Below are 22,641 nucleotides of genomic sequence, written 5' to 3'. Positions count from 1 at the left end.
AACCGTGCTCACCCTACCTAACCACCCAGGTGCCCCTGCGCTGAGATTTAATGGGTGAATGGGAGCCAGCTGGATGAAAAGAGGGGGAGAAGAGCCTTTCTGGCAGGGAAGTAGAATGTGCAAAGGCCCTGTGGTTGGAGGGGGCATGGAACTCAAAGACAGCCAGTAGGGCTGAGCTAGATTGTGAGGAGCAGAATAGTACAAGAAGGAAGATTTTACCTTTTAATATTTCCCAAACCTTATTTTTTTTATAATAAGCAATCATGTAAAATATTAGATGATCTGTCCAGGTGGCTCTTCTTTGCATCTCTTTTGAAGATAGTCATACAGAAGATATGCAGTAAGAAAATAAGATTCGTTTGAATTTGGACCCAGAGGTAGCCTAATGTATTTTTTATTAGCTCGGTTTATAGGGCACTCTCCTTCCAGTGAATGCAGAGAAACATAGGTGTGCAGTTGATAGTCTAGTACTGCAGACAGCAGCAGCAGGACCCGCTAACAGGGACATCTTTCATATTTGCTCTTCTTTCGTGAAGTCTGGGATGAAGAAACTACGAGCACGAAAAGTCTGGTTCTCGTAGATTGGGTTTTTGAGCCCATTGTCATTTTAAATGAACTTCCCGGAGAAGGGAAATTTCGAGAGCTAAGAAGATTATTATTTTTGCTTTTAGGTTACAGGGGGCTCCAGTGGTATTGGAAAGTGTATCGCTATCGAGTGCTATAAGCAAGGAGCGTTCATAACTCTGGTGGCACGGAATGAGGTAAGTCTTCTGGGCATGTCGTTACCCACTAAATTATTCGGCTTTAGATTTACGGGAGAGGCGGTGCCCGTGTCCTGGGATTTGGATTTCTGGTTCCAGGTGTGATTTTTGAACCACTGGTTGTTTCTCATATTCGGGGCAAAGACTTCTCAGTTGAAGCCAGGCCAGCTTCACAAATATTTATTTAGTTTCACCAACTGTTAGGCAACATGGGAGGCTCTGCGCTTTTGGGTGGGAGAGGCCTCAGGGAGCCAGGGAGGGCGTCCGCCTGCCGGGAGGAGGCGGCAGGGCCCATCACAGGGCTGGTAGCCGCGTCCTCATCAGGACGGGCAGGTGTCGCTCTGGAATTTGCTGATTATCCAGATGATGTCCATCTCTAATGAAACCCACACTCCACCAGGGACTCTTGTTGCTCCCCAGCACTGTAGCAAAACGTGTGTTTTTCTGTGTCAAGTCGACACAAGGTCTGTTTTTCTTTTCTTTCTTTCTTTCTTTTTTATCCCCCCGGGGTCCGTGATTCTTGCCAAAGTTGTTTCCGCAGCCAAAGCAATGACACTGTGTTCACACGAACAGTTGTGGAGTCCTCTCGCTCCGGGGAGGCGGGGGGAGGCGCGGTGGGGGAGGCGACCGTGGCGGTGTTGTCAGCCACCTGCCGTTGTTCCGTGCCTGGCGCCGTGCGTGGCTCCTGGCGGGTGCTCAAAACAGAGCTGTGGGATGGAGACATGCAGGGAGGTGGCGGGAGGGGTGGGGACGCCTGTGTGGCATCTTTGCCAGGGGACTTCGGATTCTCATATGCCAAAGGAGGGCAACAGTGGGGTGACCGGCCACTCAGGTGGGGGTACACAGCTACCCAGGAGCACCTCGGGAAGGGGGGGAATGTTTAAATATTGGCACAGAATTAGGCTTCAATGTTCATAATTTCTTCTTAAAATCAAGAAAGGCAGAATTGCTACTTCCCGTTTGTCCTGATATCTCTAACAGTGAATTTGCTTTGGCATTAAAGCCACTTTATGGGAAGGAAAATATCACTTTATTTTATGTTATTAATGACTTTGTTTATTTACTTTTGAGAGAGAGATTGAGAGAGCACGAGTGAAGAAGAGGGGCAGAGGGAGAAGCAGGCTTCCGGCCGAGCAGGGAGCCTGATGCGGGGCTCGATCCCAGGACCCTGGGATCATGACCTGAGCCCAAGGCAGACGCTTAGCCAATTGAGCCACCAAGGCACCCAGAAAACATAACTTTAATAAAATGGCATTATTTGAGATGTAAACAATGTTGATATTTGATACAAGACCGATGAAAAGGAAGCAGGGGTGGCCCCAAGTTTCAGGTGCTCAAAGGCTCTTTCTGTGGGTCCTTGCATTGCTAGACATGAATGAGCAGATGAGCCTTCTGGCTTCCAGAAATTCTTTATTTTCTAATATAATTGTTTATTCTAATTGTGACAAAGGCAAGTTGTGTCTATCTTTATTAATAGAATATTATTTTACTATAGACACATCCATGTTCAGAAGCCCACGTGTCTTTCTGGAGGATTCCCCTCCTCTCTTCTTCTCTAGCTGTCTTGATTTTTTTTTTTTTTTTTTTAAGATTTTATTTGTTTGTTTGACAGAAGAGAGAAATCACAAGCAGGCAGAGAAGCAGGCAGGCTCCCTGCTGAGCAGAGAGCCCAATGCATGACTCGATCCCAGAACCCTGAGATCGTGACCTGAGCCGAAAGCAGTGGCTTAACCCACTGAGCCACCCAGGCGCCCCTGATGTTTTTAAATCACAACTTTTAGAACAAATTGTGAACTGCCAACTGATATATCTCTCTTCTTGAAAAATGAGCCAGACAAGCAAAATTGAGACCTTGGAAGAATCTCTCAGTTACAGGATGGCTTTTCTTGTTCAAGATTATTCTCGGAAAGTAGCCAGGATTAGGTTTCCTCAATCTATCTAAAAGAGTGATTTTTTTTAGTATATTTGCTTTTATGGGAGAGGAGGAAGATATCGGACACTCTCACAAAAGCACGCTTGACGTGGGATCACAGGATATAGCAGGGCCATGTGGGGGTTCTTGGTTTATGTCACACTCACTGATGTCAGATCCAAACATTTATTAGCATTGAGATGGTGCCCGTCAGCAATTAGTACTGTTAATTGGGATTTTGCAGTTCATTTATTTTTCTGTTATCTTTCAGAAAACCCTTGCTATCACTTAATCATAGCCGAACATAACTTTATAGCTCCTTTCTTTCATACCCTGTGGCCCATAGCTGTACAGTACAGAGGCTGTCTTGAGAGTTTTCTGAACTGTAATAAATACTTACACAAATAATTGCTTTTTCGCCTCATTTAAACAAACAAGCAGACAAATAGACAATCACCAGAACTAATTGTTGTCTGTTGCTTTCAGGACAAGTTGCTGCAGGCAAAGAAAGAAATTGAAAAGCACTCTATTAATGATAAACAGGTATGATCCGTCTTCGGGATACATTTTCTGAACTAGTCAGCGCAGCTGTGTAGAGGGAAGAAAAGTGTTGTTTGAACTGCAAATAGTTCATGTAAAGCACGTAGGATTTTCCTAGTTAAGATACGTATTAGACAGTTTTTTAAAAAGCGAAGTCTTTTGAGTTATCTTCGAGTTCGGGTTGTTACCAAAAACGATAGACTTTGATTTACACGCACCAATGATCAAATAATGTTTTTCTAGAAAGTGATTTTATTTCAGTTATTTATTTAAGGTAACTTTATATAAACACTTAAGGGGAAAGGGGCACTACATTTAATTTTTTGGTTATGGTATTTTTTAATGAATAAAATGGTGTGTATGTATATATATATAAAACAGAATAACAGGTTACTGTGGCACTTATCACCCAGCTTAAGAAATGAGATGTACTGGGCCCCCGGAGCGCCCTCTGGGAGCCCATGTCAGCTGCCCATATCCTCTGGTCTCATTTCTGGAGGCAGCCCCTGATTTATATGTTGATGCATCCTTTGCTCTTTTCATAATTTCACTAGAGGGTGCACATAACCCTAAATAAGATACTGTTTATTTCTGCTTCTCTTTGAACTTGATGGCTCCATTCTTATTTTTTTTGTCAGACTTTTTGAGGCATACCTCACATACCATTGAGTTCACCGGTTCAAGTGTACGATTCAGCGCCTACCCGCAGAGTTGCACCACCTGCGCCAGAATCGCTTTAGAGCTTTCCTGTCACCCCGTAAAGAAAGTCGGGACCTTGTCACCCCCATTCCTCCCAGCCCCCCAGCCCCAGGCAATTCCTAATCTGCTTTCTGCCTCCGTAGATTTGTAGGACGTCATTCTCTAGGTATTTTTGTGCAACTTGATTTCTTCCCTAGAGACTGCTTTAGAGATATTTCTGCATTGTTGCATAAAGTCTTAGTTTATCCATTTTTTACTGCTATGTAACATTTTCCTGGATATATTTAGAAGACCTGTTGTTCATCAGTTCTACTGTTGGTGGATATTTTGTTTCCAGCTTTTTGGTTAGTTTTACATCTTGCTGTTACTGAAGTTTTTCTCCATGTCTCTGTGCATGTGTGCAAGGATATCTGTGTCTGGAAATGGAATTGTGGAGGTACAGTTACAGCGCACACGCATCTTCCGCTTTAGCGGAGTGGGCGCACGCCCACCCGTAGTGCTCCAGGCCTCCTGTTGCCTCACATCCTTGCCAACACTTGGTATTGGCAGGCTTACTAATTTTTGCCTTTCGGATGGGTTTTAAATGGTATTTCACTGTATTTTTTTGAAAATTTTAAATTATTTTTTAAAAAATACTTTATTAATTTGAGAGAAAGAGTGTGTGAGCTCAGGGGGCGGAGCAGAGGGGGAGGGAGAGGGAAAGACTCTCAAGCAGACTCCACATAGAGTGAATGCAGAGCCCGGTGTAGGGCTCGATCCCACCACCCAACACTCCGAGATCCTGACCTGAGCTGAAAGCAAGGGTCAGACGCCTAACCTACTGAGCCACCCATGCCCCACACTGTAGTTTTAGTATTCCAAATCCCGTATTCCAAAATACGTGAGAGCTCTTTCCACATCAAGAAAAATAAATCAGCCTCGCCTTTTGTAACTGCTGTAGCGGTCTAGGGACCCACTGGTCCACAGTCGTCCCTCAGGCGGTGCCGCCGCCGTGTCCTCTGCTTTGGCGCCCTGTGCTGCAGGTAGAGGTCATCGTCTGCATCTCCTCGTGTCCATGTGCGGCGTCTTCCCCAGTACCTTGGCTTCTGTGTCCCCTCCCCTGGAGCCCGAGAGCTTCGGAAAGCTGCCATCTCAGCAAATCTCCCCGTTTTCTTTTATTCCATAGTCATGTGAGTGCTGATCGAGGAAGACGTCTCCTGTCAAAGCGCGGCGCTCGCGTGCTCCTGGCTGAAGGCCAGGCCTGCTGTCCGCAGCCTCGCCCTGCCCTGGCCGCGTTCGCCCCGACTCCCGCCCCCGCCTCAGCCATCAGAAGGCTTGAGGTCATGTGGCAAGTTCCTGGCGCCTCCGTCAGGGAAAGGGAGGACGGGCTGGGCCGGGCCAGAAGGCCTTCGCTGCACAGCTTAGCACAAGCAGAGCCGCGGGGACACGTTTTTCCTGGTGATTTGTGAACCCCCCCCCTTTTTTTTTAATTTTGCTTATCTGTGGGTTAGCTTTTATTTATAGTAAATGATCTAATACTATATAAAAAGCCTCGTATAAAAATCCTGGTTACAGGAATAAAACCCAAGGGCAGCTCCTCTGGAATATTCCAGGTCACATTTGCGAAGGGGGCCGTTTCCTTTCCTTAGGGATTTAGCTCCTGTGGACGGCGCTCCTTCCTGCATCAGATTCGACTTCCTGCCCGCCGCATCAGGTTGTCGGGCAGCCCCCTCGTGTCGTGGCTTTAGTCCTTGCGTCGTGTCTTTTCAGAGCTGGAAGGGAGCTTTGTGGTCACTGGCTTCTGACACCCTGGCCGGAGCCGGTGAGGCCGGCGCCTGCACCAGCTCCTTCTCCCGCACCGCACCCCCTTCAACTAGCAGCCACGCACGGGCGCGCGAGTGGAAGTGGACGTGTGGACGTGCCCTCCTGTGCACAGTCCTTCTGTCTGTCCCCCAGCTCGGTGGCCAGTCTCCACCCAGAACTCACGGAAAGACTGAGAAGTGGAGAAATGCCTTTCTGCTTCTCTCCGCAACCCCCCCTTGGAGCACAGAACATTCCGATGTCAGAGGCTAAGCTCTGGATTTGAAAACGTTATCCAAAAAGGGAAATTAAAACAATAGCTCATTGTTAGTCCTCATTAGTATTTTGAACTGCTATTTTATCAATTTTTGTCCAAGTAAGCACGGAAATAAGTGCTTTTTTTCCTCCCCCTTCCTTTTTCCCTTCCTTCCCTTCTTCCTTTCCAGAGACTGAACGGAACTGTTTTCCGTGGCCAGCCTGGGCTGGGCTCTTCCTGGCGTCTGTCGGCCCTGGAACCCCTTTGCGTGGCCCCATTCGGACTGGGTGGGCTCTGGGGCTTGATTGGTGACCCCTGGGAGTGGACGGCTCATCCAAAATCAGGCACCTCAAGCTCCCAAAATCAGGCACCTCAAGCTCCCACAAGCCCCGAGGGACCCTTGGCCTTGAAAGATAAAAGTCTGGGCTCAGACTCAAACTAAGGTGGCTTTTGCGAGTAGGTGGTGTTTGCTTGTCTCTATTCCCCCTGACAAAGCGGAGCCCCAGCAGGGCCATCAGAGCTTGGGGACTGCTCCAAGGGGAGTATTTTTTTGAGCTTATTTATTAGATTTATTGTTTTTATTTTTAACGACCTTAGATGTTAACAACTTGAGATGCAATTCATATACACTTTATTTATTCTTTATGTAATTTCTGTGTTCTTTTTAACGGCCGGAGCTGTAATTGATGTCCAGTAAACCACATCCATGTGAAAAGTACAGCGTGATGGCTTTTGACAGATGTATACATGTAAAAGTGGCGCTGAAATCCAGACACGGAACATGTCCCTGCCCGCAGGGTTCCACTTACCTCCTCGTGGCCCAGGCCTCCCTCCACGTCGGGCCGCAGCTGGTCTCAGAGCTGCTGTCAGTCACTGCAGATCAGAGGCATGCCCAGAGGAGATTTTTACATTTCTTTTCCTTTCTGTTTCCGGGTGAAACTGATGAAAATTGTATGCACTTAAGGGGCACAGTGTGATGACTTGATGCACGTTGGCGTCGTGAAATGCTTGCCCCGTGAAGTTGATTCACACACCCGTCACCTCACACGGTTCCTTCGCGTGTGTGTCGAGAGCACCTAAGAGCTGCTCTTCTGGGGATCTCACGTACACACTAGAGTCGTTACTGTTGGTAGCCAGTGTTCTGTACATGAGACCCCTGGAACTTATTTATCTTACACCCGAAAGCATGTACTTTGACCCACATTTCTTAAGACATGTTTTTGAGTTTGCGCAAGAGAGTTTTCTGTGAAAACTGCCAAGAAAATTAGGCTCCACAGTTGCGCTGTCAGCAGATTTCCAACAGTGCAATCTGTGCCTACAGAGTCAGACTTCCCAGCTATTGGAAAGAATTGCCTTTACTTTAAAAAAATTCTTTAAAAATTCCTTTCAGACACCTGCGTGGCTTTGATCATTTTTTTTTCTCTTCCTAACAGGTGGTGCTTTGTATATCCGTTGACGTTTCTCAAGACTACAGCCAAGTAGAGAACGTCATAAAACAAGTAAGAGGCTGGGCTAGCTGGAACTCATTCACTTGCCTTTCAGTTGGTTCTTCCCATTCTGGTGTGTGGCTGGGAACTGACAAGTCATCTCTGTCACTTTGATAGTTGTTGTCATTGATTTGCTACAAAGTGATTCTTCTCTTGTTTTACTTCTTGCCTGCTCTCATAAATTTTTCCAGGCACAGGAGAAACTGGGCCCAGTAGACATGCTTGTGAACTGTGCAGGAATGTCACTTTCGGGAAAATTTGAAGATCTTGAAGTTAGTACTTTTGAGGTAAGTAGCCATTTGCTTTTTTTTTTTTTTTAAGTTTTCTTTATTTGACAGAGAGGCAGGCAGAGAGGCAGTCAGAGAGAGAGAGGAGGAAGCAGGCTCCCCACCGAGCAGAGAGCCCGAGGACCCTGAGATCATGACCCAAGCCGAAGGCAGAGGCTTGAATCCACTGAGCCACCCAGGTGGCCCGCCATTTGCTTTTTGTTCATCGAGCAACTCATACGCTCCAAGCAGAGCAGGGCCACAGGGGAAGGCTTTGCAATTGAAACAGATAAAATGCATTCAAATTTTCTAGAAGCTTTAGAAGGCTGGGGGAAGGTTGGACAAGGTTTTGGTCCCAGTGCCATGACCATCCAAACTTAAGAGCTTTGATGTGTCTCTGGACCTTGGTCCGCCCGGCTGTACGACCCCCAGCCTGACATGCATCACGGTGACCATTCACCGCGGGCCTCTCTGCAAGAGGCTCTCTGTGAGCCGAGAGATGCTGGATTCTCACCTCAGCCATCAGGGTTTGGAACAGCGGTAAGCCAGCAAAGTTTAAGGTTGCGAAGTCAAGACGAAAAGATAACCCATCCTATTTTGGTTTGTATTTTTAAACAGATTTGCCAGGGACTGTCTCTTAGTAATCTCTGTCCGCTCTCAGTTAAGTGGACAGCAGTTGTGTAGTCCTTCTAGAGTCCAGGAGAGTTTTTTAGTGGACGTTGCCTCAACTGTCTTTTCCTTCATGACCCGCCCTAGTGGATTTGGATGTTTTACTCTGCGAAGGTCACGTTTGCCGGGAGCTGGGAGCAGAGGGCTGCCTTCTCTGTGGCCCGAGTGTCGGCCGGCCCCTTTATCAACTCGGCATGAAAGGCGGTGGTCGGGGCCGCTCGCCTTGACCGCAGGTTATCGGGGAGAGGTGGGGGCCGGTTCCCGCAGCTGGGTGCAGTCCGCTGGGGAAGACGGCGGAGACTGCGGAGGTGGCCCGCGCAGTCGGGTGTGTGGGAGTGTGTGTGGACGGTGTGAGTGTGAGTGAGTGTGTGCGCATGAAGGAGTGTGTGCTTGTGTGTGTGTATGAGACAGAGAGAGAGAGCAGCTAACGGAGGGGGAATCCGCAGACTCACCCTGACCGAGTGTGGGCGGTGAGCTCACCAGGAGGCCAGTATGGGGCGGGGGGCGGAGGCTGAGGAGGTCTGGGGGGTGAGGGGTCAGCTTCTGGAGCATGGTGGGGTGGAGCAGGGGCCAGGAGGCCTGGGCCCTTGAAGGCCACCACGGGGAATTTGGCTTTTAGTCCAAAACCCTTGAAGAGGCCTGAGCCCTGCCAGGCATGGTGTGTTCCGGTGTTGAGAGGCTCTTTGTGCCTGCTGTGGCAGGGCACTGGGTAGACGGTGTCAGAGGCCGGGCAGGGGGTGGTGACGTGGGGGCATTTGGGGGTAAACTCGGAATGAGGGGGCGGGGGGTGGAGAGGGGCACACGAGGGGCTGTTGGAAGTGGTCCTGCCCCAGCGAGACCCAGACTTTGGTAACCCAAAGCCTGTGGCCTCTGTCCCAGTGACAAGGCCTCTTCCCAACTGCCCTGAACGCAGGCATCAGGCCACTGTACTCGGGGCGTCCCTCTGTCTGGCCCACACCTGCCCCCCCCCCCTTACTCTCCCCCTGTATGTCTCAGTCTGCAGCATTTTGGTCAAGGCTCCTCGTCCAGAAGTCCTGCCGGAACCCACACTGCCAGGTCTGATGCGTTTTCTGGAGACAAGAGTTCCATGTTTATGTAACATGAATTCTCTCTTCTTTTTTTACTTGATTGTGTTGTTTTGGTTGCTTATCTCGTTTGAACTTGACTGAGGCTCACAGGGTCCCCAGCACAAGGGTTCCCTGCACAGGCTGGTTGACTGTGGGGTCACAGCTCACAGCTGGGGGACCTCAGCACGTGCCGCGTGGCTCCCTGGGGAGAGGCCTCTTGGAAACTTGTGCCTGCTTCCTCTGGACTCTGACCCTGGTGCCTCTTGCCCTTGCTGATTGTGCCTCGTGCCCTCTGGCTGCCATAAATCTGAGTCATGGGTACGCCGAGGTGTGGCGTCCGGGAGGCCGCCCTGGGAGTCACTCAAACTGAAGATGGTCTTGGGGAGCACCAGGGCACCTCTCTTAATTTTGCTGTTTAATAGTTTTCTTTGTGGATTCTTAGAGCAATATCCTGTTTTATCTCCCTGTGGTTGTTAGTGATAATTATTTTCACTTTTTGATTGGGATGACATTGCCTCTATGAATCCACGTGGGGAGAGCTGATTCTTAACAATATCAAGCCTTTTAACCTCTGAACATGGTATATGTTTCCATTTATCTAAATTTTCTTTCATTTCTCTCAGCAGTCTTCTGTGGTTTTCAGAGTATGGGTCTTGCACCTCATTTTTCTATATTTCCCATTTTCTGATGCCATTAGAAATTGTATTTTTTTTTTAAAGATTTTATTTATTTATTTGACAGAGAGAGATCACAAGTAGGCAGAGAGGCAGGTAGAGAGAGAGGAGGCAGCAGGCTCCCTGCTGAGCAGAGAGCCCGATGCGGGGCTCGATCCCAGGACCCTGAGATCATGACCTGAGCCGAAGGCAGCGGCTTAACCCACTGAGCCACCCAGGCGCCCCTAGAAATGGTATTTTTGATGTTAGTTTCTGAGTGTTCATTGCTAATGTAGAGAAATTCAATTGATTTTTGTGTGTTGATCTTGCAGAGTTGCTAAAGTCCATTATTAATTCTAGTGCTCACATTAATTCTGGTCTAGATTTTCTGCATTTAAAATCGTGTCATGTGCGTTAGTTTTACTTTTTCTGTTCCCATCTGGGCACCCTTGTTGTACCAGCGAGAGCGTCCAGCACAGAGTAGAAGTGGTGAGAGCAGACATGGCTTGTGGTGTTCCTGATCTTGGGAGAAAACATCTTTTTTGCCATTAAGTATGATGTTTTGTAGTTCTGTTCTCTTTTGTTGTGTTTGGCCCGATGCCCTGTACCAAGTTGAGAAACTTCAATTCCAAGTCTGCTGAGAGTTTTTTGGTTTTTGGTTGTGTTTTTTGTTTGTGTGTTTTTGAGAGAGAACATGCACAAGTCGGGGGTGGGGAGGGGCAGAGAGAGAGGGAGAGGGAGAGAATCTTAAGCACATTCCACACCCAGTGCAGGGCCCAACACGGGGCCGGATCCCAGGACCCTGAGATCATGACCTGAGCCAAAATCAGGAGTTGGATGCTTAACTGACTAAGCCACCCAGGTGCCCCTGCTGAGAGAATTTTTATAAGGAACGGAGGTTGAATTTTGTCAGGTCCTTTTTCTATTGGGATGATCACAGAGTTGTTTTTTTAGTTGATATGGTGAATTATACTGATTCATTTCCAATGTTAAACCAGTCTTGCATTCCTGGGCTCGACCCCACTTGGCTATTAATCCCTTTTGTGTTCTTGAGGGATATTAGTTGGAGTTTTCTTTTCTTGTATTGTTATTTTCTGATAATTGTGTAAAGGTAATGCTTGCATCTTGCATAAGTAGGAAAGTAGTCCCTCCTCTTCAGTTTTCTGGAAGGATTTGTATAGAATTGATGCTATCCTTCCTTAAATGTTTGCTAGAATTTACTAAAATTTGCTAGAATTTAGTGAAGCCTTATCTTACCTTATCTCTATGGAAAGTTTTCTAACTGTAATTCAATGTCTTTAATAGATGTAGGGCTACATTTGTATCTTTTTTTTTTTTTAAGATTTTAAATACTTATTTGAATGAGAGAGAGAGAGAGAGAGAAGGAGTGGGAGAAGGGGAAGAGGGAGAGAATATCCAAGAAGACTCCTGCTGAGGGCAGAACCGGATGTGGGGCTGGATCTCATGATCTGAGAGTCAGACTCTTAACAGACTGAGCCACCCAGGTGCCTCTGCATTTTTATCTTCCTTTCTATTTCTTTCTTGAGTGACCTTTGGTAGCTTGTGGCTTTCAAGGAATTTGTCCATTTCATCCAGGTCATTGAATTGATAGGCACCAAGCTGTTCATCATATTCCCTTCTCATCCCCTTAATATCTAGAGTTTGTAGTGATAGCACCGCTCCCATTTTGTTTTTTTTATTAAGATTTTATTTATTTATTTGAGATACAGAGAGACAATTAGGCAGAGCGTTAGGCAGAGGGAAAGGGAGAAACAGGCTCCCCACCAAGCAGAGAGCCTGATGCAGGGCCCAATCCCAGGACTCTGGGATCATGACCTGAGCCGAAGGCAGACGCCTAACTGACTGAGCCACCAAGTTGCCCCACCTCTCTGGTTCTTGATATTGATAGTTTGTGTCTTTTATCTTTCCCAACCAGCAGGACTTGATATTTATTAATTTTATGGATCTTCTCAATAAACAGCTTTTGGTTGTATTAATTTTCTGTTGTCTTTCTCTTTTCTATTTCTTTTATTCCCTCTCTTATTTTTGTGATTTCCTTTTTTCGGCTTACTTTTGTTTTAATTTGCTCTTCTTTTTATAGTTTTTTAGGTGGAAGCTGAGGTCATGCATTTGAGGCCCTTCCCTCTTCAAATGCAGTGACCCATGCTACAGATTTCCAGCTCAGTGATGCTAAGGCAGCGTCCCACACATTCTCATATGTTGTGTTTTCACGTCAGTTCAGTTACAGATACTTTATCATTTTTCATTTTTGCTTTGACCCTTGGATGGTCTAAAAGTGTGTTATTTAGTTCCTGAATATTTGGGAGATTTTCCAGAAATCACTTCCTTGCTGATTCCTGATTTAATTCCATTGTGGCTAGTGGACATACTTGTGTGACTTGACTCCTTTAAGATTTGTTGAGACTTGCTTTTGGCCCAACATGCAGCCTCTCCTGTGGCCGTGCACGTGGGAAGACCGTGTATCTGCTGTTTCTCGGGTGGAGTGTTCTAGCAGTGTCTTTTGGGTCTGGTTGGCTGAAATGTTGTTCAGGCCTTCCATGTCCTGACTGGTTTTGTGTCCCCTTATTCTTACAGTTACTGAAGGAGGGGTATTGAAATCTTGGATTATAATTGTGGATTTGTCTGACTATGTTTTAAATAGACTTTTAGGGGCGTCTGGGTGGCTCAGTTGGTTAAGCATTCAACTCTTGATGTAGGCTCCGGTCACAATCTCAGGGTTTTGAGATCAAGCCCCGGGTTGGGCTCTGAGCTGGGTGTGGAGTCTGCTTGAGAGTCTCTCTTTCTCCCTCTGCCCCTCCCCCACTCCACTCATGTAGGCCCGCATGCTCTCTCTTTCTCTCAGAAGAAAATAATAAAAACAAATAAATAAGTAAACAGATTTTTAGCTGATACACCTGGGTTTTAGCCCCATGCCTCGCCTCCTGCCCCCAGAGGTGCTTCTGGTGCTGCTCAGGCCTGTGGGGCTTCTCTGTGCCGGCCTGCTCTCAGTTCCTCTGTTCCTTGCTTAGCATTCGGCTGTCTGCTACGCGCGTTGTCTCCCACCATTCTCTTTTTCAGCTTCCAAAATGTTCTCGCTGTTCTTTCTTTTCCTGTTGTCTATGCTTCTGTGGGTTGTTGGCGTTTAAAAAATTTGTTATCTTTTCACCAAGATTTTAGTGGGGTCTCTGAAGGGAGCGGAGGTTAACACTTGGGTTCAGCGTGCCTTCTTTTTTCAGTACTTTTTTAGAGCATTTTTATTATGAAAATAATGTGATGATATCAAAAGACATTTTGGGAAAGATGGGAAATCCCAGCATCCTAACACAATCACTTACAAATTTCCTTTATTGATTTATTTATTAGAGAGAGAGAGAGAGAGAGAGAGAAAGCGTGCGCATGAGTTCGGGGAGGAGTAGAGGGAGACTGAAAGAGAGAGAGAATCTCCAGCAGACTCCCTACTGAGCCCAGAGTCTGTCTTGAGGCTGAGATCAGGACCCACGAGATCATGACCTGGGCCAAAATCAAGAGTCAGACTCTCAACCGCCTACACCTCCCAGGCACCCCACAATCACTTACCGTTTTCTGTACTTCCTGTGTTTGGTACCTGTGTGCACGTACTTTTATTTAATATTTGAATTGGCTACAGTCCCAGTGTAAATACAGTATTGTATGCCCTCTGCTTTTGTAAACTTGCGGAATAACTATTTCCCCATCCTCCTGCTGTTCTGATCTCTAAAAGCCACGTAACTTCTGTAGAGCTAACGTTCTGTGGTTGACTCGGAGTTCCACAATATTTGGTTACACAGGCTGATAGATCTAGTATTTTTCCAGGACTTTTAATATAGAGTCATTTTGATGCAAGTACTTTTAGACTTCTAAGTTAAAATGTAAGGTTTTTAAGAGTTCCTAGGACGAAGGAAAATAGACTCTTGGTACCTACGTGCGCTCTTAGCCACTATAGCCTAAGAGCCAGTGCTGGTCACGCGCTCACTGCAGCCCCGGGGCTGTGCTCTCCTTGACTTGTGTTTCCTCATCCAGTTCTCGCAACAGCCCTCTGAGCTAGTACGAGCGTGAGGCCTGGGTTCAGCTGCAGAACTAAGTAGCATGTCTGACTTTCTTCATCACCAAATAGGTAGAAAACGGTCGAGCCAAGGCTTCAAACCCGTCAGTGCTGTTAATCACTCTCCTAGTCTCTTTGTGATCTTTCTGTGATCTTCTAGTAGGATAGGAAACGTTCCTAAGACTGTCTTTCAAAAAGTATTACCCTCAAGACATAGTGTACTTTTGATAAGGAGAAAACTACTCCTGACCGGTTTTCAGCAAAGACATCCCTGCGGTCATGGTGAGAATAGCGGACTAGACTGAGACAGGCTTCCGAGGGCAGGTCACGGGCATCCCGGCTCATTTACAGGCTCACGGCTTCCTCCCTTCCCTCCGCTCATCCACCGGCTCCCAGTCACTCCGGCTCCGCTGCGGAACTCAGAGCGGGAGAGCGGATAGAATCCCCATGAAGCGCAGCCTTGAGGCTTGGCCCTTGCTCACCTGCTGCGCGGCTCTTTGTTCCTTGCAGCGACTCATGAGCGTCAACTACCTAGGCAGCGTGTACCCCAGCCGCGCCGTGATCACCACCATGAAGGAGCGCCGCGTGGGCAGGATCGTCTTCGTCTCCTCCCAGGCGGGACAGCTGGGGTTATTCGGCTTCACGGCCTACTCGTCCTCCAAGTTTGCCATCAGGGGATTGGCTGAAGCTTTGCAGATGGAGGTAAGCGCTGTGCTCAGTTTCCCGTGTCTGTCCCCTTCGGTTTGTAGTCGCTTTACACACGCCGTTGCCTCGACTCAGACATTTGTAGACTTGACGTCAGTGAAGGGCAGTCGGCCCAACCCTTGCATTCTGCAGGTAACGTTTTTCATCACATGAGGATAATGATAGAAGCAAAATGGGCGTGAGGTGTTTCACTTGCTTCATTTAATACACAAAGTACTACTGTTTACAGAGTATTTTTGGCCTCATTCCGTGTGAATATGCATCAGGTTAACCAGATACTTTATTCTCTGGCGGTGTTTCTGTAACAAAAAGATGTGTCCTTAATGACTGAATAATGAACGTAGCATGTGTTTGAGGGAGAAGCTTAAATCAGCTACAGTCTAGCTCTCAGCATTTAGACAAATCATTTAACTTGGTCTGCTTCCTTTTCTGAAAAACAAGAGAGTTGGACTAAAAAATATCATTTGGCTCTCTCTCTCTTACATCTTACTGTCTTAAAAAAATACTGATGAGAGCGAGTGCTTTTTATTTTCCCAGTTAATAGAGCATGTTGTGAAAGAGGCTTAACATCCAAATAAGTGTTTGTCATCATGCGACAACCTTCACACAATCTCGCTTGTGTGAGGCAGACTTCTGCATTGCTGTCAAGTGGGGACGTTTGGGGACACATACCCATCCCAAATTACACGCTGAAAGGCAAGGTAAAATTCTCTTGTGAGATAGGTTAAAATAACGCCACATCGTGTTAAGAGCCCAGAAGAGAATTCATTGTGATCAACCTTCTTGCAGTAAGAGTGTGATTTGGGGATATTGTTTACTGATTTATATTAGGAGTTAGCAAATTTTTTTCTATCAGGGCCAGCTTATAAGTATTTTAGCCTTTGAGGGGTAGATGGTGTCTCTTGTAACCCCTCCAGCCCACTGTGAGAGCAGGAAAGCAGCCATGTGTGATATGTGAATGTACAGTTATGGCTGTGTGCCAATAAAACTTTATTTTTAAAAACAAGTGGAGGGCCAGATTTGTCCCACAGGCCATAGTTTCCTGACACCTGATTTAGAAAATCCCCAGGAGAGTCCTTGATGGTATGTGACAGACCACACTGCCCAGCTGTGGGACAAACGTTGCAGTACAGATGAGCTGTCCAGTCAGTGACACAATCCTGATGTGCCTCTTAGGGACTGATCAACTCTGCCGTGGTCATCAAAGCGGAACCAGCCCCCAATTTCCTTTTTATTAAATGGCTTAATACTCTTAATCAATAATAGGGCTTTATAATGTTTAGCTAATGAGGCCTGTGTGGTTGTGAAATTTCAAAACAAGAATATCAGTATTTCTTTTGAAATGTTTACTTTGAAAATCCTTTTGCAAATAACCACTTGATTTCTAGAACGGTTTGTGAGGTATATGGGCAGACGTGGTTACGTCACCTTATAGATACAGGAATGTGGAATCTTCAGTAGTTCATGGAATTGCTCAAAGTGGCATCGTTATTTTGCAATAAAAATAGTAACAAATTCCTTGCCTCCCCGAAGTCCTCTGCCTGTCTGCCATGGTAGCTGATGTGTCTATACTTCAGGTCAGAAGTTGCCGGATTCATCTGGCTAGTAGTCTCAGCCGTTCACTTTGGTCTCAGACACCTGCTAAGGAAATGGCTATTTTAGAAATGAAAAATCTGCTTATTAAGGCTTTTTGTTCCTAAGTCTTGTCTTGCAGAGCTTCTCCAGGATTTGCTCATTGAGGGCAAAGTGTGTAATCTAGGTGGCCTGGTTTCACTTCGGGTAGAATGGGATGTTCCTAAAGAAGAGGGAAAGGAAGTGAGTTGCTAGTAGAGTCCCCAAAGCCTCTTTGGGATAAGTGTGATTCACACGCTGCTCGTAGCTAGTGTGAACTTGAAGGCTGCTTGACTTTGGTCCATATTTAGACTCCATGAAAAATGTCCCCGTGTAAACACAAAATTAACATATACCACGAGGGAAATAAATTCAATAATCAAAATCCAGTTTTATTTATAGCAGACTTGCATCAAAACCATTGTTTCCCTACAAACGTACGGTGCTGGTTTTGGAAACCTGGCTAATTCCACTGACTTTGCCAGGGTGGTTGTGTTTTCTGGGCATGAAACAGACCTTATCTAGAATTGCTCAGGCTCTAAGTACTTTTTGATAATCCTTTCTGGTTTAATTAACTCTTAAGCCTTCCTGTCAACCCCATCCTTTGCCCACAAACTTAAGTAGGACCCTAGAAATGTTTTGTGTACAATGAATAAGTTTGAAAGAATGCTTTTTTGTATTTTTTGGTTTTTCTTTTTTTTCTTTAACTCAGTCTTTCAGGTATAAATGTAGGATTTAAAGATTCTAAAAGGTAATTTTTTTGGAAAGCAGATTTTTTTTTTTAAAGATTTATTTATTTGAGAGAGAGAGAGACAGCACAGAGGTAGAGGGAAAGGCAGGCTCCCCACTGAGCAGGGAGCCTGAGGTGGGACTTGATCCCAGGACCCTGGAATCATGACCTGAGCTGAAGGCAGATGCTAGCAGACTGAGCCACCCAGGCGCCCCTGACTTGGGTCACAGCCAAAGATGTAGTAGCAGAGACCAGGTAAAAGCTTCCCTCCAAGGCCATCTTTCCCACAGTGTGAAAAGGAAGCTGAAGCTGACCTTCTGGAACTTTCCCTCCACAGCTCTGCTCCTCTCTCCAGCACCCCCCGCCCCCCCACCTTCGTTTCGCTGGAATTAGGAACTACACATTGTAGGTGGGATTATTTTGATGATAAATTGGTTCTCGAGCAGAGGGTTGGCCTTCTGGTTGAAATGGAGACCAGGGAGGAGGAAGAAACCGATAAAGGGACGGTAGGGGCGGAGTGGGAGGACAGAGAACGGTTCAGCAGGAGTGAGGACAAACGCACAGTGGTGAGGTAAGCGGGGGAATCAGCCAGTGAGGGCCCGGCCTATTAGTTCTTAGAGAAAGTGGTGATCTCTGGGAGTCAGCATTGTCTTAGCAAGAACATGTGAAGCCAAATTAATCGCTTTTCCTTTTCTGCTGGGGTTATGGGGTTAGTTGATTAAAGGAAAGTGATGATATAGTTTGGTGGATTTTGATTTTTACCAATTATTTGACCCAGAGTTTTGGGTCAAATAAGTCAAATAAGTCAAATAAGTAAGCTCCACGAGGGCAGAGACTCTGTCTGAGTTGCTGACATCGTATCCTCATTTATAAGCCAATACTGGCACACAGTAGGTGCTCAATACGTGTGTGTTGGATGGAGAAATAAAATGATTGGGTGATTAGCCACTGGAGGTATTCAGCCATGGGTGGAGAGAGTCATTGTGCTTCATGATGGTAGGGATGTCAGCAGCTCCCGGAAAGGGGAGGGACTGGTTTCTCCCAGCCCTGACATCTGTGCCCACCCCGGGATGAAGCTGTTCTGGAGGGCCGTTTCAGCCCTTCGGCAGCTCAGCCGTAACCTTGAATCTGAGAAACACGGTTCTGATGAACTGTCTCCTATTAGCTTAGGCCACAGTCCTTATGTGTCGCAGGAGGAAGGGGCACAGAAGCAGCGGAGAAACGACCGTGTCCCAGCAGAGTCGGCCTCAGGCTTCCTAGGGGCTGGTTACCGCCTCTTGGCTTTTGAGGGGTATTTTTGTCTGGTCTGTGCACCACAGAGGGCAAGGCCGTGGGAGACAGATTTTAAAGTCACTGTCTCAAAAGCAAGTGGAAGAGAAATCGCTTGCTCATCAACCTCACAGCCTGGCCTGGATCCAGAGCTATTTATGAGCGTAGCTGGGCCTTGAAGCTGCGTGCCCCATCGATGCTGAGCGAACGAGCTCTCGCACGGCCCCGGTGCGCTGGAGCTCGGCCAGCAGAGACATCACCCTCGGCTGGCGTGCCCGTCAGGGTGGCCGGCCGGGATCTGCTGCCTGCCTGCTTCTCCCCACCCTTCCAGCAGCTCCCGCAGGCTTAGAACGCCGCCTCACAGAGGAACCCCAGGAGAAAAAGGCCCGTGTGAAAAGATGGGGCCCCGGGATGCTCTGAGAGGCTGTTGTGTGAGGAAGCGGTCTTGTCACTCCTCAGCCCCCGTGAGGTACGTGGGGGCCTCCCCACCACCAGCTGCCTGTCCACTCTCAGCTCCCCTCGGTGTCGTCCTGGGGCCGAACAGTGAGCCAGCAGCGAGTCCACGGGCAGCAGTTGTGATGGTATGAACTGTCGCCCTTCGAGCCATTAAGAATCGGGGCCAGATGAGAGTGTGGAGCAGGGCCGCTGACGGGCAGGATCTTTGGGAGGGTGTGTCCTGGCTGACTAGTGGGAGAATCTTCTGGAGTCTTCTTGTTCCGGGCGTGTTGATGAGTAGAGAATTTCAGTGGAGGCCTGGTGGTGAGGTAAACAAGCCTAAGAGCCCGCGTTAAGCTGGGGAAGGAGTTTCTGCATCTAAGTAAGGATGAGGTGGCCTTGGGAGAGGTGCTTGGCCGGTCTGGCCCAGGACTCACCAGGGGGAGAATCCTGTTGGCTGGTTCTGCGGTGGAGGGCAGAGTAACTTCTGATGCCCTCGGGGGCGGAGGCTGGTTGCCTGGGGAGTTCTTGATCAGGCCAACGTCTCAGGGATTCATCTACTTCTCAGCTGGGGCCTAGGGAGAGGGTTTTGAGTGATCTTCATGTATTTTGTCGATGAAATCAGTAAGAGTTTCAGAGGCAGCCGTTGAGGAAGCCAAATTTGCAGTCTGATGGTGGAGGAGCAGACCCGTCCCACTGGCTGGCATGCCAGGCCCGAGTGCTGTTGGGGTCGGGGAGGGGCACGGATAGACTGCCTTTCAGCCGGCCTTCCCCCAGGGCCTCACCTGGCCCGCGGGGTGGGCAAAACTTAGAAGGAGGTGAATCTCTGTACCTCGGGGCCAGCCGCCTTCTGAAGTAGAAGTTACTGGGGCGGGCTTTTTGCCTTTCTTCCTAGATGATCTTCGTGGAGCGGAGTTTTCCGATCCCATGAGGGCTGGTTCTCCACCTGCAGAATCACCCTGCTGGTCTTGCCAGCTTCTGAGAGAGTCAGGGAGGTCATCTGTCGCATGTGCCCCCGGCAGTCAGTGCAGGAAGATAAGGGAAGAAGCGAGACCATACTTTGTTTACTGAAGGGACACGTGTCGTTTCTGAAATGCAGGTGAAGCCATACAACGTCTATGTCACAGTTGCCTACCCGCCAGACACAGACACCCCTGGGTTCGCAGAAGAAAACAAAACCAAGGTAAGTGTTTGCCGGTGTCTGTTTTGATGTTGTAAACCCCTTTCCCAATTTTCTGACTTTCCGCCCATCAGCCTGGAGTCATTTTCATCAGTCAGAAAATTGACTGATTTTCAACTAATGTGCTAGGTAGACGTGTCTGGACTTTCTGGACCTTCCATGTGGGGTCTTAGAGAACACAGCCTGTATTTCCCAAGGCCATGACTTTTGCTAATACTCTTCAAGGGCTTACTTAATTAATTAATAAGGTATTTTCTTGGTGAGGTTGAGTATGGCCTGTATTTTTAACTAACGAGATGATGTTCCTTAACAATGATATTCTCTCCTCTGAACTTAAACACCTGATTGCCGATCCTGACTTAGCCTTTCAGAAACGGATCTTAGGATTCCCTCATTCTCCCTCATGAACTTCTCAGCTCCTTGCCTGGTGCCCAGCGTCTGCCCAGTGCTCAGGCCAGTAACGGAGAAGCCAGCCTTGGTCCTTCTCCCACACCACTCACCCGCTTGACCACACATCCTCTTGGCTCTCCTCTCCCAACTTACCCTGAATTGGACCTTTTTTAAAAGCAAAGCAAAACAAAACAAAACTGCGATTATCAGGACTAGCCTCACACCGCCTCTTCACACGAGGGCCTGTAATCCTTTTAAAGAGTAAGTCAGGTCTTGTCACTGCCCTGTTCAAACCCCTCTTGTGCAAAAACAAAAACAAAAAGACCCTTCTTGTGCAGCACAGTCTAATAGAATTCTCTAGAATGGAAATGTTCTGTGTCTGCACTCTCCAATATGGTAGTCACATTGTGGCTCTTAAACACTTGAAATGTGGCTAGTGGGACTCCCCATCATAAATCTGAATTTTTTAAAAAGGTTTTATTTATTTTTTTGACAGAGACACAGCGAGAAAGGGAACAGAGCAGGGGGAGTGCGAGAGGGAGAAGCAGGCTTCAGGATGTGGGTCTTGATCCCAGGACCCCAGGATCATAACCTGAGCCGAAGTGGATGCTTAATGACTGAGCCACCAGGGAGTCCCCCTTGCTTCTTTCTGTCTCTGTACAGACTTCACCCTGAGAGGCCTTCCCTGACCCTCTGTATCTCAAAGGTCACTCCCTTGGAATATTCACCTTCCTGTCCTCTGGCTTTATTTTTCTTTATAATGCTTATTGCCACTGGACATTTACATTATAGCAAGGACAGTCCTGCTGAGCTGAATGCAAACTTCGTGCTTTGTTCAAAGAAGCCTCTTCTTTAGCCTAGATGTGCTGTAGGCACCCTGCCAGCAGAGGACGTGAGTGGAGAAGGGAATGGATCAGAACTTACTGCCTTGAATGGGCGCGGATTGGTTTTCCCCTCCTTTATACCAGTGCTTAGTAAGTGTGAGGCTCTGCGGCATAAAATTTGGCACTTATGCACCATAGACTGTCTATTTGCAAAGAAATGTCTATGATTTAGAAGTTTTTTTCCCTTTTCATTTCTCTTTGGCTCTGCCTCTTAAGATTACAACTATTTCAAAGAAGTAAATTTAAGCCAAATGCCCTGTGTTAGAATAAGCAGGGGTCTGCTAAGCAGATTTGCAACATTTGGTAACAGTCTTTTCGTTGGAAGGCAAAGCTGACAAGGAGTGGTGATTTCCCTGTGAAGATTGGATTTTGATGTTAAGTTGGGTTTTTTCCCTCTAGCAATAGTGTTGAGCCGACTTCTTGGGATAAATCAAACCGTGTGTTGGTGTGTGAGCCCTGTAGGGGGCGCCATAGTGCTTTAAAATCTAATGCGTGTGTGGCCGGGTTGTGCCAGACTGGTCTGGAAGAAGGGACAGGCCCTTTCAGAAGAGTTCTTCTTTGAATTCAGGTTCATCAAGACATATTTGACTTTTATGAAGTGCTATGCTTTTCTAATTTAAGAAAATACATCCTGTGCTTTTATTTTAATATTCTCAAGCCTACATGGTAAATAAAAGTTACAGTTTCCTGCCATTTAAGGCTTTAGTTTTCAAATGTCTAATTGAAATTCCCTTTTAAAGAATTTCTGAGCACATGTTCATGTCACTGTAAAGAAGATTTTACAAAGAAAAAAAAGAAAAGAAAAGAAAGACCTTGTCCACAAGGAACTTAGGAGGCAAAGTGCAGATACACTTGTAGCTGTAATATCTATTAAGGCAGAAATATGCAGAGATGAGAGGACAAAGAATTCAGGTACGAATTCAGGAAAGGCTTTTGAACTAGGTGGCTGCCTTTCACCACCTCGGATTTGGGGTTCTTTTTTTTTTTTTTTTTTAAGATTTTATTTATTTGTCAGAGAGAGGGAGAGAAAGCGAGCACAGGCAGACAGAATGGCAGGCAGAGGCAGAGGGAGAAGCAGGCTCCCTGCCGAGCAAGGAGCCCGATGTGTGCTGGGATCATGACCTGAGCCGAAGGCAGCTGCTTAACCAACTGAGCCACCCAGGCGTCCCCGGATTTGGGGTTCTGATACAGCAGTCCGATAATGAATCCCCCAGCCATGCCCGAGGGCCCTCGATGTTTTCTGTCCCATCCTCTTGTTACCTCCTCTGCGGGTCTTTTAAGACACAGC

At 47.1% G+C, this 22,641-nt stretch overlaps 1 protein-coding gene across 1 annotated transcript in view; it reads left to right on the top strand.

Annotated features, from left to right (window-relative positions):
• KDSR (3-ketodihydrosphingosine reductase) overlaps positions 1-22,641 on the top strand; it is a 39,498-nt gene that overhangs the window by 4,941 nt on the left and 11,916 nt on the right. Inside the window, exons 2-7 of the mRNA XM_045065702.1 lie at positions 672-761; positions 3,160-3,216; positions 7,381-7,446; positions 7,626-7,721; positions 14,660-14,851; positions 19,999-20,082. Of these exons, the coding sequence (XP_044921637.1) occupies positions 672-761; positions 3,160-3,216; positions 7,381-7,446; positions 7,626-7,721; positions 14,660-14,851; positions 19,999-20,082 (585 nt within the window). The remainder of the gene's footprint in view (positions 1-671; positions 762-3,159; positions 3,217-7,380; positions 7,447-7,625; positions 7,722-14,659; positions 14,852-19,998; positions 20,083-22,641) is intronic.

This window comes from Mustela putorius, unplaced genomic scaffold (genome assembly GCF_011764305.1).
Source record: "Mustela putorius furo isolate JIRA1106 unplaced genomic scaffold, ASM1176430v1.1 tig00003858_pilon_pilon_pilon, whole genome shotgun sequence".
NCBI classification, from domain to species: domain Eukaryota; kingdom Metazoa; phylum Chordata; class Mammalia; order Carnivora; family Mustelidae; genus Mustela; species Mustela putorius.
Note: the sequence above shows the minus strand (reverse complement) of the source record. Positions and strands in the feature narration are given on the sequence as shown.